Source organism: Entelurus aequoreus, linkage group LG06 (genome assembly GCF_033978785.1).
Source record: "Entelurus aequoreus isolate RoL-2023_Sb linkage group LG06, RoL_Eaeq_v1.1, whole genome shotgun sequence".
Classification (NCBI taxonomy): Eukaryota; Metazoa; Chordata; class Actinopteri; order Syngnathiformes; family Syngnathidae; genus Entelurus; species Entelurus aequoreus.
The window spans coordinates 30,901,002-30,918,960 of NC_084736.1; the positions used below are offsets into that span (position 1 = coordinate 30,901,002).

General features: G+C 33.5%; 1 protein-coding gene across 2 annotated transcripts in view; it reads left to right on the forward strand.

The window, feature by feature from the left end:
• Positions 1-677: 677 nt before the first annotated feature.
• Positions 678-17,959, forward strand: part of clec16a (C-type lectin domain containing 16A) — a 175,921-nt gene continuing 158,639 nt past the window's right edge. For both annotated transcript variants that reach the window (XM_062050505.1, XM_062050506.1), the window contains exons 1-4: positions 678-908; positions 4,714-4,842; positions 13,667-13,800; positions 16,295-16,443. In XM_062050505.1, coding sequence (XP_061906489.1) covers positions 835-908; positions 4,714-4,842; positions 13,667-13,800; positions 16,295-16,443 — 486 coding nt within the window. In that variant the 5' untranslated portion in view covers positions 678-834. The remainder of the gene's footprint in view (positions 909-4,713; positions 4,843-13,666; positions 13,801-16,294; positions 16,444-17,959) is intronic.

Here is a 17,959-nt window from a genome sequence, read left to right on the forward strand (position 1 = left end):
CAACATTATTGTTGAAACCATTTCACTAATATTAATTAATATATAATACTGTTAAATGTCTGTACTTTAAATCAACATTTCTGTTGAAACATTTCAGTAATATTAATTAATATATAATGTTAAATGTCTGTACTTTAAATCAACATTATTGTTGATAATTCAGACGTTTTGTTAACGCTGTATTATAAAAAAAGAGTCAAACGAAGTGCTATCGATCGCTGTCAATGACGTAAGAGGAACTGACGTAAGCGGAAATGACCCCAGAAGTAAATGGGGGTTAGGAAGGTTTTTGTGATGGGAAGAAAATTGGCGTGACACAGCCATGTTCGGCAGGTCACGAAGCTGGGTTGGAGGACAGGGTAGGTCAAAAATGTCCATTCGTTGGACCATTTAAAGTCTTTTTTTTTGTAGCACTTATTTTCCATAACATGTTCACCAGCTGCATCAAAACATTGCGGACCACAGAGATTGACGTCCGGACCTCTCGGCTCCTTATTGGCTCGCCGCCCAAGAAGGCCCGCTCCGATTGGTTGTCAAGACGTCGCTCCGCCTTCGAAGTCGCGTGCTATAGACGTCATCAAAATGCGGAAGTATGTGTAGTTTTTAAAGCTTCTAATAATTTACACATCGTCGTGATAAAACTACAATTCCCAGAAAATCCGCGCTCGCAGACCGCAGTTACGCAACGACTCCCAGTTCTTCCCGTCGCAGCTTATTATCGTGTGTTTGCTAAAGTGGCTAGCCGCCGAGAAAGTGGGTGTAATGGACAGATGCGAACACTAACATCAGCCGAATAACACACCTGTCAACACACCTTTCCTTGCAAGCGCAGCCATGTTCGGCAGGTCACGGAGCTGGGTTGGAGGACAGGGGAGGTCGAAAAATATCCATTCGCTGGACCATTTAAAGTGAGTAGCTAGTAGTGTGCTAACGTTAGCTAATACGATAACTAATAATACATGGTTGACATACACGCGATACTATATTGTTTTTTTAATCATGTAACTGACACCATAACTCATCCACTTTAGGTGTCTCATCTGTTTTGACGATCATCTTGAGTTGTGAGGAAATGCTTGTTGAAAACTAAATAATCCACACAAAGTACACAATTATTAATTACCTGTCACTAAATGTTGGACATGAACTTTGACCTCATTGTCCAGTTTCTTTTTTTAATTTTATTTTTTATCAATCCAACAAAAGAATACACAATAATACCCAGCAACATTCAGAATAGCAATAAACAGAGCAATTGACAGGACACACAAACATCATCATCATCATCATTTATTTTTATTCTTTTCATGAAAATGCATATATACAAGCCACATACTGTTCACACTTTCATTGTTTTTTTGTTTCTTATACATTTCCATGATCAGAAAGGAGCAGATGGAAGAATAATATTCTTATATTTATCTGCCCCCTTTTTTAACACAAATTATTTTAGATGACTTTATCACTGTTCCCTCCACCAACACCCGAACTCCACCATACTTTTAAATTTCCGTTTAAGCCTTTTCACAATGACACGTCCAATCAAAATCAAAAATCAGTTTGTTGTAATGCCAGTTGTCTCTTTTGTAACTCTTTTTAAATTAGAAAGTATTCTTGCAACTTTTTAAGTCTTTCTTTAGAGAATTCCATGCCTTCACACCAGCCACAGACAAGCACATTTGTTTCAAATTTGTTCATGCTCTTGGATGTTTAAAGTCATACGGCCTTCTATGATTCTCATCTTCAGACGTGAACACAAATAACTTTTGTAAGTTTTTGTTTTTGTAAGTCCTTCGGAAGAACTTTATTTCTAGCTTTGAACATCACTAATAGAGTATACAATTCGACAATGTCTTTTAGTTTTAATAATCCTGACCTAATGACGAGTGGATTTGTGTGGTCTCTATACCCTACTTTAAAAATAATACAAATTGCTCTTTTCTGTAAAAGAAATAAAGGCATTTGACACAAAACAATCCAAAAGTAGTCAAACAAAAATGAGTAATATCAACAACAGTGTCAATATTAATAACAATTCCAACATAGCAGTGATTATAAATCCCTCATTGACATTATCATTACAGCCATTTATAAAAAAAAATAATTAAAAAAACGTTTGAAAAATGAATTGTGTCACAGTGGCTCACACTTGCATCACATTCCATAAGCTTGACAGCACATTGTGTCCAATATTTTCCACAAAGATAAAATAAGTCATATTTTAGGTGCATTTAATAGTTAAAACACATTTAAATAATATATCCCATATTCCAATATATGACTCATTATTATTAGGGATGTCCGATAATATCGGCCTGCCGATATTATCGGCAGGCCGATATTATCGGTTTATTGTTATAAATGCGTTTATTGTTATAAATGCGTTAAAATGTAATATCGGAAATTATCGGTATCGGGTTTTTTTTATTATCTGTATCGTTTTTTTTAATTTTTTTTAATTAAATCAACATAAAAAACACAAGATACACTTACAATTAGTTCACTAACCCAAAAAACCTCCCTCCCCCCATTTCTTTCTGTTATCAATATTCTGGTTCCTACATTATATATCAATATATATCAATACAGTCTGCAAGGGATACAGTCTGTAAGCACACATGATTGTGCGTGCTGCTGGTCCACTAATAGTACTAACCTTTAACAGTTAATTTTACTCATTTTCATTAATTACTAGTTTCTATGTAACTGTTTTTATATTGTTTTACTTTCTTTTTTATTCAAGAAAATGTTTTTAATTTAGTTATCTTATTTTATTATTATTTTTTAAAAAGTACCTTATCTTCACCATACATGGTTGTCCAAATTAGGCATAATAATGTGTTAATTCCACGACTGCATATATCGGTTGATATCGGTATTGGTTGATATCGGTATCGGTAATTAAAGAGTTGGACAATATCTGAATATCGGATATCGGCCAAAAGCCATTATCGGACATCCCTAATTATTATCTAAACTAAATGCATTTTTTTCTACTGATATCATTTCCATAGCTTGTGTGTACCAGTCAGTATGAGTTGGACTATCAACATCTATCCATTTTTTTAATATTGCCCTTTTTGTTATGATGCATATTGAAATAAATGCATTTTTACTCTTTGATGACACGTTACTAAATTAATGCAGATCACCAAGAATACAGGTTTGCAGTGTCATTGGGATGTTTATATTGAGGAATGTGATTGCTTCTTTTGTTGTTTCCAACCAAAACTCTTTTATTCTCTGACATTCCCACAATAAATGAACAAAAGTTCCCTCAGCTGCCCGACACTTCATACATAATTTGCTATCTACTACACCAATTTTAAACAGCTGAGAAGATGTAAAATACAATCTATTCAAGATCTTAAATTGACTCAGCTTATCTTTAATGCTTCTAAAGGGCTTACTGGCATTTGTCTAGTTTACAATTGTGCTTTTGTTGCTGGCTGAAGTGTCAGATTTGGTCAATTACATTTCTTTTCATCATTGGAAATTGAAAAACAATATAAACGACTGGTTTATTTGAATTTCATTTTTAAAAACAAAAAGGAGAAAATGGTTTATAGGATGTCAAAGAACAATACCTACATGTACATCTGAAAACAGTTTCATACAACAAACATTTACATCCCTAATAAACAAAAACGGATCAAAACGGATGTGTTTTCATATTTTGACACCAGAAGTTTTGATTTTCAAAGTAAAAGTGGAGCCCTGCACAAAGTATTTTAAACATGGCACAATGAGGACTGACGTCTAGACTTAGACTTAGACAAACTTTAATGATCCACAAGGGAAATTGTTCAACACAGTAGCTCAGTTACAATGATGGAAAGTGTAAGGATGGAAAGGACAATGCATGTATAAATAGACTAAAAAAGCTATAAAAAAAAAAAATCTAACATATACGAATATATACATAATATGTGTACAGAATAATTTATATACAGATATATTATATTATGTCTATAACATATATACAATATACACCAATGACCATGTACAATATTACAGTATATACAGTATATATGACAGCAGCAGCATAAAATAGAGAGTAGGTCCAGCAGGAAATAGAGGATAGACATTATAAACATTATAAACAAAGAGAAGTAGCTAACATCTCAGGTGTCAGGTAATAGGCAGATGTCATCTATTGCTGTATGGCGAGTGATTATACAGCTGGATGGAGTATAGAGAAATCTATACGCACATATCGCACAAAAGTTGAGGAAAACACAACACTATAGTACACTATTTTTTTCTGGAAGGCCAGTCCTGTCTTTAAAGTCACTACTTCCTGTTTCGCCTGTCTTGGTCGTTATTTTCAGTTTCTTTCCAGAGATTTCTGTAGATCTCAGTCATTGTTGTGCTATGTCTAAAATAATTTCTGTTGAGGGCTCCAAAGACATTTTAGCCGGAGTCATGACAGGCACACACACCTGTACCGTAGTATTTATCCCCGCTTTTACTTTGAAAATAAAAAAAGTTTCGGTCTGTTTTTCTGTTTCTGTTCAAAATTGTTGTTTTATGAAATATAAAATGAAAATCCAACCATATTTTAAATGTAGTTATTGCTCTTTGAGACCAAAACAGAAGATAACTTAGTTTTCAATTGTCTTTTTTTGCATTTTAAAATTAAATGACCCACAAGGCCCTGAAGATTTTGCCCTAACCCTTTTGTTTTTTGGTCTTCCTTCATGTCACCTCTAGGTACATGTACCACGTCCTGACCAAGAACACCACTGTGACAGACCACAACCGCAACCTCCTGGTGGAGACCATCCGCTCCATCACAGAGATCCTCATATGGGGGGACCAGAATGACAGCTCTGTTTTTGAGTAGGTGCACATCAAAACAATCAATCAAACAGACAATGACTATGTTTACACTGCAGGCCAAAGTGGACTTAATCCCATTTTTTGCAGCTGACTGTTTAGTTTACAAGTAAAATGTAATCTTTATCAGACTCCAGGAAGTTGCTATTACTACAGACAGTGTATGTACTGTAGTTGTACTAACACGCATGATGTGCTGCATGTATCATGACCAATATAAAGTGTGACTCACTCGATGGACAGTTGTCTGTTTCGTCCAGCTGGCTGGGGACGTTTTTTCTGTTTTAGTTGGGTAAGCAATACATTTATGTCGAAATAGTTTGTCTCCGAATTCCAAATTTTTCAGCTTTGAGTCACTTTCACCTCACTCCCTCGGCTTCCATCTGCTCCAACGTCTCACTCTTCCTTCTTGCTCGCATCTAGAAGCAGTAGTTCATCCTCAGTATATTCAGCTTCAAAAAGATACGATTGTGAATCCTGATTTGTCCAAAAATAGTCGTCTTTGTTGTTCGTTACAAAGTCTGCCATGATTAGAACACACACTCGCGCTTGTTTCCGGAAGTAGGAACACACCTTTGTTGCCAGAAGTCGGAAGTGCGTTCCCATGGAAATGGAAATAGTTCTAGCAATAGCAATGATTAAAAATTATTATTAAAAAAATACGGTAAATATTGTACATACTACATATTGTTATGAAGGTGTCAGTTACTACATTATATATATATACTTGCAGTGTGTAAATAAAACATATTACATATTGTTATGAAGGTGTCTATTACTACATCATATATATACTTGCAGTGTGTATATTGTACATATTACATATTGTTATGAAGGTGTCTGTTACTACATTATATATATACTTACAGTGTGTATATTGTACATATTACATATTGTTATGAAGGTGTCTGTTACTACATTATACATATATACTTGCAGAGTGTATATTGTACATATTACATACATATTGTTATGAAGGTGTCTGTTACTACATTATATATATATACACAGTATGTACATATATATATATATATATGCATATATATATATATATATATATATATGTATGTATATATATATGTATATATATATATATATATGTATATATATATATATATATATATATATGTATGTATATATATATATATATATGTATATATATATATATATATATATATATATATATATATATATATATATATATATATATATATATATATATATATATATATATATATATATATATATACTTGCAGTGTGTATATTGTACATATTACATCTTGTTATGAAGGTGTCTGTTACTACATTATATATATAGGTACTTAGTGTGTATATTGTACATATTACATATTGTTATGAAGGTGTCTGTTACTACATTATATATATATACTTGCAGTGTGTATATTGTACATATTAAATATTGTTATGAAGGTGTCAGTTACTACATTATATATAGACTTGCAGTGTGTAAATAAAACATATTACATATTGTTATGAAGGTGTCTATTACTACATCATATATATACTTGCAGTGTGTATATTGTACATATTACATATTGTTATGAAGGTGTCTGTTACTACATTATATATATATATATATATATATATATATATATATATATATATATATTTATATATATATATATATATATATATATATATATATATATATATATATATATATATATATATATATATATATATATATATATATACTTACAGTGTATATATTGTACATATTGTTATGAAGGTGTATGTTACTACATTAAAATATATACTTGCAGTGTGTATATTGTACATATTACATATTGTTATGAATGTGTATGTTACTACATTATACATATACTTGCAGTGTGTATATTGTACATATTACATATTGTTATGAAGGTGTCAGTTACTACATTATATATATATACTTGCAGTGTGTATATTGTACATATTACATATTGTTATGAAGGTGTATGTTACTACATTATACATATACTTGCAGTGTGTATATTGTACATATTACATATTGTTATGGTGTCTGTTACAACATTATATATATACTTGCAGTGTGTATATTGTACATATTACATATTGTTATGAAGGTGTCTGTTACTACATTATATATGTACTTGCAGTGTGTATATTGTACATATTACATATTGTTATGAAGGTGTCTGTTACTACATTATATATATACTTGCAGTGTGTATATTGTACATATTACATGTTGTTATGAAGGTATATGTTACTACATTATACATATACTTGCAGTGTGTATATTGTACATATTACATATTGTTATGAAGGTGTCTGTTACTACATTATATATATACTTGCAGTGGGTATATAAAACATATTGCATATTGTTATGAGGGTGTATGTTACTACATTATATACAAACCCCGTTTCCATATGAGTTGGGAAATTGTGTTAGATGTAAATATAAACGGAATACAATGATTTGCAAATCCTTTTCAACCCATATTCAATTGAATGCACTACAAAGACAAGATATTTGATGTTCAAACTCGTAATATACTTGCAGTGTGTAAATAAAACATATTACATATTGTTATGAAGGTGTCTGTTACTACATTATATATATACTTCCAGTGTGTATATTGTACATATTACATAATGTTATGAAGGTGTCTGTTACTACATTATATATATATATATATATATAATATATATATATATATATATATATATATATATATATATATATATATATATATATATATATATATATATATATATATATATATATATATTTTTTTTTAAATAATTAGGGGTGTGGGAAAAAATCGATTTAAGTTCTAATCGCGATTCTCACGTTGTGCGATTCAGAATCGATTCTCATTTTTAAAAAATCGATTTTTATTTTTATTTGTATTATTTATTATTTATTTTTTTAAATTAATCAATCCAACAAAACAATACACAGCAATACCATAACAATGCAATCAAATTCCAAAACCAAACCCGACCCGGCAACACTCAGAACTGCAATAAACAGAGTAATTGAGAGGAGACACAAACACGACACAGAACAAACCAAAAGTAGTGAAACAAAAATGAATATTATCAACAACAGTGTCAATATTAGTTACAATTTCAACATAGCAGTGATTAGAAATCCCTCATTGACATTATAATTAGACATTTATAAAAAATTAAAAAAAAGGAACAATAGTGTCACAGTGGCTTACAGTTGCATCGCATCTCATAAGCTTGACAACACACTGTGTCCAATATTTTCACAAAGATAAAATAAGTCATATTTTTGGTTCATTTAATAGTTAAAACAAATTTACATTATTGCAATCAGTTGATAAAACTTTGTCCTTTACAATTATAAAAGCTTTTTACAAAAATCTACTACTCTGCTTGCATGTCAGCAGACTGGGGTAGATCCTGCTGAAATCCTATGTATTGAATGAATAGAGAATCCTTTTGAATCGGAAAAAAATCTTAGCCACACGATTATCAAATGTAATAGGAAAATTAATTCATACTGACCAAACTGGCTTCATAGAAGGTCGACAATCTTCAGACACTATTAAATGAACCTAAAATATGACTTATTATATCATTGTGGAAAATATTGGACACAGTGTGTTGTCAAGTTTATGAGATGTGATGCAAGTGTAAGCCACTGTGACACTATTGTTCCTTTTTTTAAAATATTTTTTTATTAATGTTTGTAATGATAATATCAATGAGGGATTTTTAATCACTGCTATGTTGAAATTGTTACTAATATTGATACTGTTGTTGATAATATTCATTTTTGTCTCACTACTTTTAGATTGTTCCGTGGCATGTTTGTGTCTCCTCAATTGCTCTCAATTGCTCTGTTTATTGCTATTCTGAATGTTACTGGGTCGGGTTTGGTTTTGAAATTGTATTGCATTATAATGGTATTGTTGTGTATTGCTTTCATAAAAAAAAAAAAATCTATTTTTTGAATCGAGAATCGTGTTGAACTGAAAAAAAAAATCGATTTTGAATCGAATCGTGACCCCAAGAATCGATTTTGAATCGAATCGTGGGACACCCAAAGATTCACAGTCCTAATATATATATACATATACTTACAGTGTATATATTGTACATATTGTTATGAAGGTGTATGTTACTACATTATATATATATATATAGTTGCAGTGTATATATTGTACATATGACATATTGTTCTGGTCTCTGTTACTACATTATATTTATACTTGCAGTGTGTTTATTGTACATATTACATATTGTTATGAAGGTGTATGTTACTACATTATACATATACTTGCAGTGTGTATATTGTACATATTACATATTGTTATGAAGGTGTCTGTTACTACATTATATTTATACTTGCAGTGTGTATATTGTACATATTACATATTGTTATGAAGGTGTATGTTACTACATTATACATATACTTGCAGTGTGTATATTGTACATATTACATATTGTTATGAAGGTGTCTGTTACTACATTATATATATACTTGCAGTGTGTTTATTGTACATATTACATATTGTTATGAAGGTGTATGTTACTACATTATACATATACTTGCAGTGTGTATATTGTACATATTACATATTGTTATGAAGGTGTCTGTTACTACATTATATTTATACTTGCAGTGTGTATATTGTACATATTAGATATTGTTATGAAGGTGTCTGTTACTACATTATATATATACTTGCAGTGTGTATATAAACCATATTGCATATTGTTATGAAAGGTGTATGTTACTACATTATATACAAACCCCGTTTCCATATGAGTTGGGAAATTGTGTTAGATGTAAATATAAACGGAATACAATGATTTGCAAATCCTTTTCAACCCATATTCAATTGAATGCACTACAAAGACAACATATTTGATGTTCAAACTCATAAACTTCCTTTTTTTTTGCAAATAATAATTAACTTAGAATTTCATGGCTGCAACACGTGCCAAAGTAGTTGGGAAAGGGCATGTTCACCACTGTGTTACATGGCCTTTCCTTTTAACAACACTCAGTAAACGTTTGTGATCTGAGGAGACACATTTTTTAAGCTTCTCAGGTGGAATTCTTTCCCATTCTTGCTTGATGTACAGCTTAAGTTGTTCAACAGTCCGGGGGTCTCTGTTGTGGTATTTTAGGCTTCATATTGCGCCACACATTTTCAATGGGAGACAGGTCTGGACTACAGGCAGGTAGGGATGATGTTTGATAAGAAATTATCGAGTTCGAGCCTATTATCAAATCCTCTTATCGAACCGATTCCTTATCGATTCTCTTATCGAGTCCAGATAGGTTGTTGTATATGGAAAAAAACACACTATATTTGGTTTAACAAAAGCTCACTTTTATTATATAAGAAAAAAAATGTAATCTAATAAATATTGCCTGTTACCCCCCTAAAAAATAAAATAAAATAAATAAATATTGACTGTTGTTACCCAAAGTATATTAAGTGGGATTTTTCAGAAAAACAAATATATACAGTAACACAAAAACAACCTGTCTCTGTGATCACTAAAGGTGTATAAATAATAATATAGTGTTAAATAAAATCAGTCCCTTGGGCACAAAACTGAAAATAATACAGCTCTCCAAAAAGTGTAATTCTGCTTTTATTTGACATAACTGTTTGTTATGATGCTTTGATATTTTTGCACTTTATTTCTTTATTGAAAGAAAATTCTATGAAGAGAAAGGTTCTTTGCAAATGTGGTTGCAATGCTAAAAAAAGAAAAGTTAAAGCTAAAAAAAGAAATACACTTTATTGAGTTAACATTATTTCTTTACAGTGGGAAAGATGTTATGAGCTAGGGAATACAACAACTACACTACCCAGCATGCAACGGGAGTGACGAGCATGCGCGGTAGCCCCGAAAAGTGTTGCATATCGTCACCCGGCAGCTAAGAATGAGGTTATGAGCACGCTGTGAAAGTAAACGTCAAGAACTCAGCCAACACGCCTCGTCTGCATTATTTATAGTTAGACAGACAACACATATACAGTGTGATTTTGTTTTGTTTACAAGTAAAGAAAAACAAAAGTTAAAAAAGGGAGATGGCATATATGTATGTGCTGCGGTTGCTTTAAGAACGTTGCGACAGCTGCCGTAAAGGAGGTGTGTTGCTAGCCTGGTTGCTATGTTTCAGGTTGGTCGTAAAAGTGTTCAAGTGTCTTTACCCTGCTCAAATTTCTCAGTAAAGTTATTCATTGGATTATACCTTTCTGTTTTGAACTTTATTACACCTTGGAGCGCTTTTTCCCGTCCATTTTTTTCCTGCTTTCCCTATCTGCGCCTAATGACTGAGCTACGTGACGAGATTTGTTGTGATGTCACACGAAGCATTTCTGGTCGGGACGGGATTCGTTCCGAGGGATTCGAATAAAGAACCAACTCTTTTTCTTTACTCAAAGTGGTCTCGATAACGGGTACCGGTTCTCAAAAAGGGATTCGAGTCCGAGGACTCGGTTCAATTCTTATCAAACAACTGGGAAAACCGGTTTCGAGTATCATCCCTAAAGGCAGGCCAGTCTAGTACCCGCACTCTTTTACTATATAGCCACTTTGATGTAACACATGGCTTGGCATTGTCTTTCTGAAATAAGCAGGGGCGTCCATGGTAACGTTGTTTGGATGGAAACATATGTTGCTCCAAAACCTGTATGTACCTTTCAGCGTTAATGGCGCCTTCACAGATGTGTAAGTTACCCATGTCTTGGGCACTAATACACCCCCATACCATCACAGATGCTGGCTTTTCAACTTTGCGCCTATAACAATCCGGATGGTTCTTTTCCTCTTTGGAGGACACAACGTCCACAGTTTCCAAAAACAATTTGAAATGTGGACTCGTCAGACCACAGAACAATTTTCCACTTTGTATCAGTTCATCTTAGATGAGCTCGGGCCCAGCGAATCCAACAGCGTTTCTGGGTGTTGTTGATAAACGGTTTTCGCCTTGCATAGGAGAGTTTTAACTTGCACTTACAGATGTAGCGACCAACTGTAGTTACTGACAGTGGGTTTCTGAAGTGTTCCTGAGCCCATGTGGTGATATCCTTTACACACTGATGTCGCTTGTTGATGCAGTACAGCCTGAGGGATCGAAGGTCATGGGCTCAACTGCTTACGTGCAGTGATTTCTCCAGATTCTCTGAACCCTTTGATGATATTACGGAGCGTACATGGTGAAATCCCTAAATTCCTTGCAATAGCTGGTTGAGAAAGGTTTTTCTTAAACTGTTCAACAATTTGCTCGCGCATTTGTTGGCAAAGTGGTAACACTCGCCCCATCCTTGTTTGTGAATGACTGAGCATTTCATGGAATTTACTTTTATACCCAATCATGGCACCCACCTGTTCCCAATTTGCCTGTTCACCTGTGGGATGTTCCAAATAAGTGTTTGTTGAGCAGTCCTCGACTTTATCAGTATTTATTGCCACCTTTCCCAACTTCTTTGTCACGCGTTGCTGGCATTAAATTCTAAAGTTAATGATTATTTGCAACAAAAAAAAAGTTTATCAGTTTGAACATCAAATATGTTGTCTTTGTAGCATATTCAACTGAATATGGGTTGAAAATGATTAGCAAATCATTGTATTCCGTTTATATTTACATCTAACACAATTTCCCAACTCATATGGAAACGGGGTTTGTATATACTTGCTGTGTGTATATTGTACATATTACATATTGTTATGAAGGTGTCTGTTACTACATTATATATATACTTGCAGTGTGTATATAACACATATTACTCACTCGTAATGATTGCGAACGATTGGCAGAATTAAAAAAAAAAAAAGTGCAGTTCCCCTTTAAAGAGCATAATTGACCTTCTGTCTTCCCTGCACTCGTCCATTCACCAGTCAGGACACATTCAATGACTCTCCAACTGTAGGAAAATACAACTCTACACAACTGGAGTTTTGAAAATACATGTCTGTTTATATAAAAACATGTTATGTACACAATGTCTAAGGCAGAAAAAAACGACCATGTTCATCAACATAATCATATATTAGATTTATATGTTCTAGTCATTACTTATTGTTATTCATTTATACTCATTATTTATAGAAAACTTTCAGTCTAGTGGAACATGATTTGCCCAGGAGTAGGGATGTCCGATAAATGCGTTAAAATGTAATATCGGAAATTATCGGTATCGGTTTTTTTATTATCTGTATCGTTTTTGTTTTTTTTTATTATTTTTTATTAAATCAACATAAAAAACAGAAGATACACTTACAATTAGTGCACCAACCCAAAAAACCTCCCTCCCCCCATTTCTTTCTGTTATCAATATTCTGGTTCCTACATTATATATTAATATATATCAATACAGTCTGCAAGGGATACAGTCTGTAAGCACACATGATTGTGCGTGCTGCTGGTCCACTAATAGTACTAACCTTTAACAGTTAATTTTACTCATTTTCATTAATTACTAGTTTCTATGTAACTGTTTTTATATTGTTATACTTTCTTTTTTATTCAAGAAAATGTTTTTAATTTAGTTATCTTATTTTATTATTTTTTTTAAAAAGTACCTTATCTTCACCATACATGGTTGTCCAAATTAGGCATAATAATGTGTTAATTCCACGACTGCATATATCGGTTGATATCGGTATTGGTTGATATCGGTATCGGTAATTAAAGAGTTGGACAATATCGGAATATCGGATATCGGCAAAAAGCCATTATCGGACATCCCTACCCAGGATGTATTGAATATTGAGTATTGTATCATCCGTTTTTTTTAACATTTGAAAGCCGCTTTTTCTATTGACCATCAACTTATGAATGTCATGCGTCCAGCTTCTTCCTGGAGAAGAACATGTTTGCCTTCTTCCTGAACATCCTGCGACAGAAGTCCGGCCGCTACGTGTGTGTTCAGCTTCTTCAGACCCTCAACATCCTCTTTGAGAACATCAGCCACGAGACTTCCCTGTGTGAGTATTTGACTGGCAAATGTCTGTCTTCTCTGTCGTTTAACTGCATCTTAGGTGTTACATTAACATTTTTATGTGCTGTTTTTATTACAGAGTTGTAGCCAAAAGTAAAATGAAATATAGGGCTGGGTGATAAAATTATATCAATATATATTGCTAATATATCAATAAAAAATGTGAAAAAAACAGAAGTATGGAACCAAGGTTGGTTGCATGAACAAACTCGCTCTCTGGTAAATGAGCAAAGCAGGAAGTGATCACTGATAACAGCCAATCAGGCAACAGTATCAACTATCAGGTTTGGTTGATTCTTTGCATGGAGTGAGAAGAGAGAGTCAAAATGAAGAAATTGTGGATAAAAGAGGAAAAGTCACCTGGACAGTTTTTGGATGTTGTTTGAGTGTTTTCCATGCTTGTGTTTCTTTCTGCCTTGATAGCTGAGGGATTATAATCACTGGAAGGTTACATTTACAATACAATTATTAATGTACAAACCCCGTTTCCATATGAGTTGGGAAATTGTTTTAGATGTAAATATAAACGGAATACAATGATTTGCTAATCATTTTCAACCCATATTCAGTTGAATATGCTACAAAGACAACATATTTGATGTTCAAACTGATAAACATTTTTTTTTGTGCAAATAATCACTAACTTTAGAATTTGATGCCAGCAACACGTGACAAAGAAGTTGAGAAAGGTGGCAATAAATACTGATAACGTTGAGGAATGCTCATCAAACACTTATTTGGAACATCCCACAGGTGAACAGGCAAATTGGGAACAGGTGGGTGCCATGATTGGGTATAAAAGTAGATTCCATGAAATGCTCAGTCATTCACAAACAAGGATGGGGCGAGGGTCACCACTTTGTCAACAAATGCGTGAGCAAATTGTTGAACAGTTTAAGAAAAACCTTTCTCAACCAGCTATTGCAAGGAATTTAGGGATTTCACCATCTACGGTCCGTAATATCATCAAAGGGTTCAGAGAATCTGGAGAAATCACTGCACGTAAGCAGCTAAACCCGTGACCTTCGATCACTCAGGCTGTACTGCATCAACAAGCGACATCGGTGTGTAAAGGATATCACCACATGGGCTCAGGAACACTTCAGAGACCCACTGTCAGTAACTACAGTTGGTTGCTACATCTGTAAGTGCAAGTTAAAACTCTCCTATGCAAGGTGAAAATCGTTTATCAACAACACCCAGAAACGCCGTCGGCTTTGCTGGGCCTGAGCTCATCTAAGATGGACTGACACAAAGTGGAAAAGTGTTTTGTGGTCTGACGAGTCCACATTTCAAATTGTTTTTGGAAACTGTGGACGTCGTGTCCTCCAGACCAAAGACGAAAAGAACCATCCGGATTGTTATTGGCGCAAAGTTGAAAAGCCAGCATCTATGATGGTATGGGGGCGTATTAGTGCCCAAGACATGGGTAACTTACACATCTGTGAAGGCGCCATTAATGCTGAAAGGTACATACAGGTTTTGGAGCAACATATGTTATGTTATGTTATGTTAGGTTATTTTCCATTTATTATGCCCCCCCCCAACCAACTGTTACATCAGCCCGGGGCGCAGCCCGAGTGGAGAAACAAAAATAAATAAATAACAGAAACAAGCCATCCAAGCAACGTTACCATGGACGCCTCTGCTTATTTCAGCAAGACAATGCCAAGCCACGTGTTACATCAACGTGGCTTCATACTAAAAGAGTGCGGGTACTAGACTGGCCTGCCTGTAGTCCAGACCTGTCTCCCATTGAAAATGTGTGGCGCATTATGAAACCTAAAATACCACAACGGAGACTCCGGACTGTTGAACAACTTAAGCTGTACATCAAGTAAGAATGGGAAAGAATTCCACCTGAGAAGCTTAAAAAATGGGTCTCCTCAGTTCCCAAACGTTTAATGAGTGTTGTTAAAAGGAAAGGCCATGTAACACAGTGGTGAACATGCCCTTTCCCAACTACTTTGGCACGTGTTGCAGCCATGAAATTCTAAGTTAATTATTATTTGCAAAAAAAAAAAAAAGTTTATGAGTTTGAACATCAAATATGTTGTCTTTGTAGTGCATTCAATTGAATATGGGTTGAAAAGGATTTGCAAATCATTGTATTCCGTTTATATTTACATCTAACACAATTTCCCAACTCATATGGAAACGGGGTTTGTAATTTAATATATTTTCTTCCTAGTCCTTTTTTTTCATAGGTCATGAAAATATCAATATTTATCGATATCGACCGATATAAAACATTTATATCGTGATACAGTTTCCAGCCATATTGCCCAGCCGTATAAAACATCTATAGTTATTCATATTTATTATGTTTTATTTTGTAGACATGTTACTAATATTTAAGACCAGTAATCCAATATTAATCAGAATAAATACAGATTCAGTCATGCCTTGGAGGTCCTAGCACACGGAGCTAACAATGCTAACTGCTATGCTAACAATTATTTTCCCCTTCCTCTCTGCAGATTACCTCTTATCCAACAACCACGTGAACTCCATCATCGTCCACAAGTTTGACTTTTCAGACGAGGAGATCATGGCCTACTATATCTCCTTCCTCAAGACGCTCTCGATCAAACTCAACAATCACACCGTGCATTTCTTCTACAACGAGGTGAGGCCTTGCACCTTTGCCAGCATTTGTCATTTGTTGGCAAATTGGCTGAAACCTGTTTAGGAGAGTTGTGGGGCTGGGCAATATGGCTGAAAACAATCACAATATCAGTGTTTTATATCGGTCAATATTGATAATTACTGATATTTTCATGACCTAAGGAAAATGAGGAGCAGGAGAATAATATATTTTATTGTAAATGTAACCTTCCTGTGATTTATATTCTCTCAACTATCAAGGCAGAAAGGAAATGTCAACACAAGCATGGAAAACACTCAATGTCAACAAAATAGTAAAATCACATTGAACATTTAACATTTAACAATTAACAATAAGCTCTTAAAATTAAGGAATATGTAAGAAATGCTTCATAAAGTGTAAGAAAATTGTGCACAGTGTGAAAATTTAAACATAGAGAAACCTGAGAAGAACTGTTTTTTGCAGGTTTAGTGCCATGAAATAACGGCTGTGTACCATTAATTTGCCCTGTTATGCTTATTCAACTATGGAAATAATTTTTTGTTATGCAGTAATTATTTAAATTTTAGGATTGTATTGGTCGATATTGATAATTATTGACATTTTGTATGACCTATGGAAAATAAGGAGCAGAAGAAAAATATATTTTACTGTAAATGTAACCTTCCTCTGATTTATAATCCCTCAGCTATCAAGGCAGAAAGGAAATGTTAACACACGCATGGAAAACACTCAAACAATGTCAACAAAATAGTAAAATCACATTCAACACTTAACAATAACCTCTTAAGTGAAGCTCTTAAAAATAAGGAATATGTAAGAAATGCTTCATAAAGTGTAAAAAAATAGTTCAAAGTGTGAAAATGTAAATATAAAGAAACCTGAGAAGAACTATTTTATGCAGGTTTAGTGCCAGGAAATAACGTCTGTGTAACATTAATTAGCCCTGTTATTTTTAACTATGGAAATTAATTTTTATTATGCAGTAATTATTTACATTTTAGGATAATATCGGTCGATATTGATAATTATTGATATTTTAATGACCTATGGAAAAGAAGGAGCAGGAGAATAATATATATTTACTGTAAATGTAACCTTTGATTTATAATGCCCTCAGCTTTCAAGGCAGAAAGGAAATGTCAACTCAAGCATGGAAAACACTCAAACAATGACAACAAAATAGTAAAATCACATTGAACACTTAACAATAAGCTCTTAAAAAGAAGGAATATGTAATAAATGCTTCATAAAGTGTAAGAAAATAATGCAAAGTGTGAAAATGTTAACATAGAGAAACCTAAGAAGAACTATTTTCTGCAGGTTTAGTGGCAGGAAGTTACAGCTGTGCTCTAAAGGGTGAGCGCAGCTAAGAGGGTGTGGTATTAGCGGTTTAGGTGGGGACATGTGCCTTGCATCATAGTCGGACCACATTGGTCTGACTATGGTCCCTTTGGAAAAAATCAAAAAACTGTTCAGATTGACTTTTAGTTTTTTATCCACAATTTCTTCATTTTAACTTTCTCTTCTCACTTCA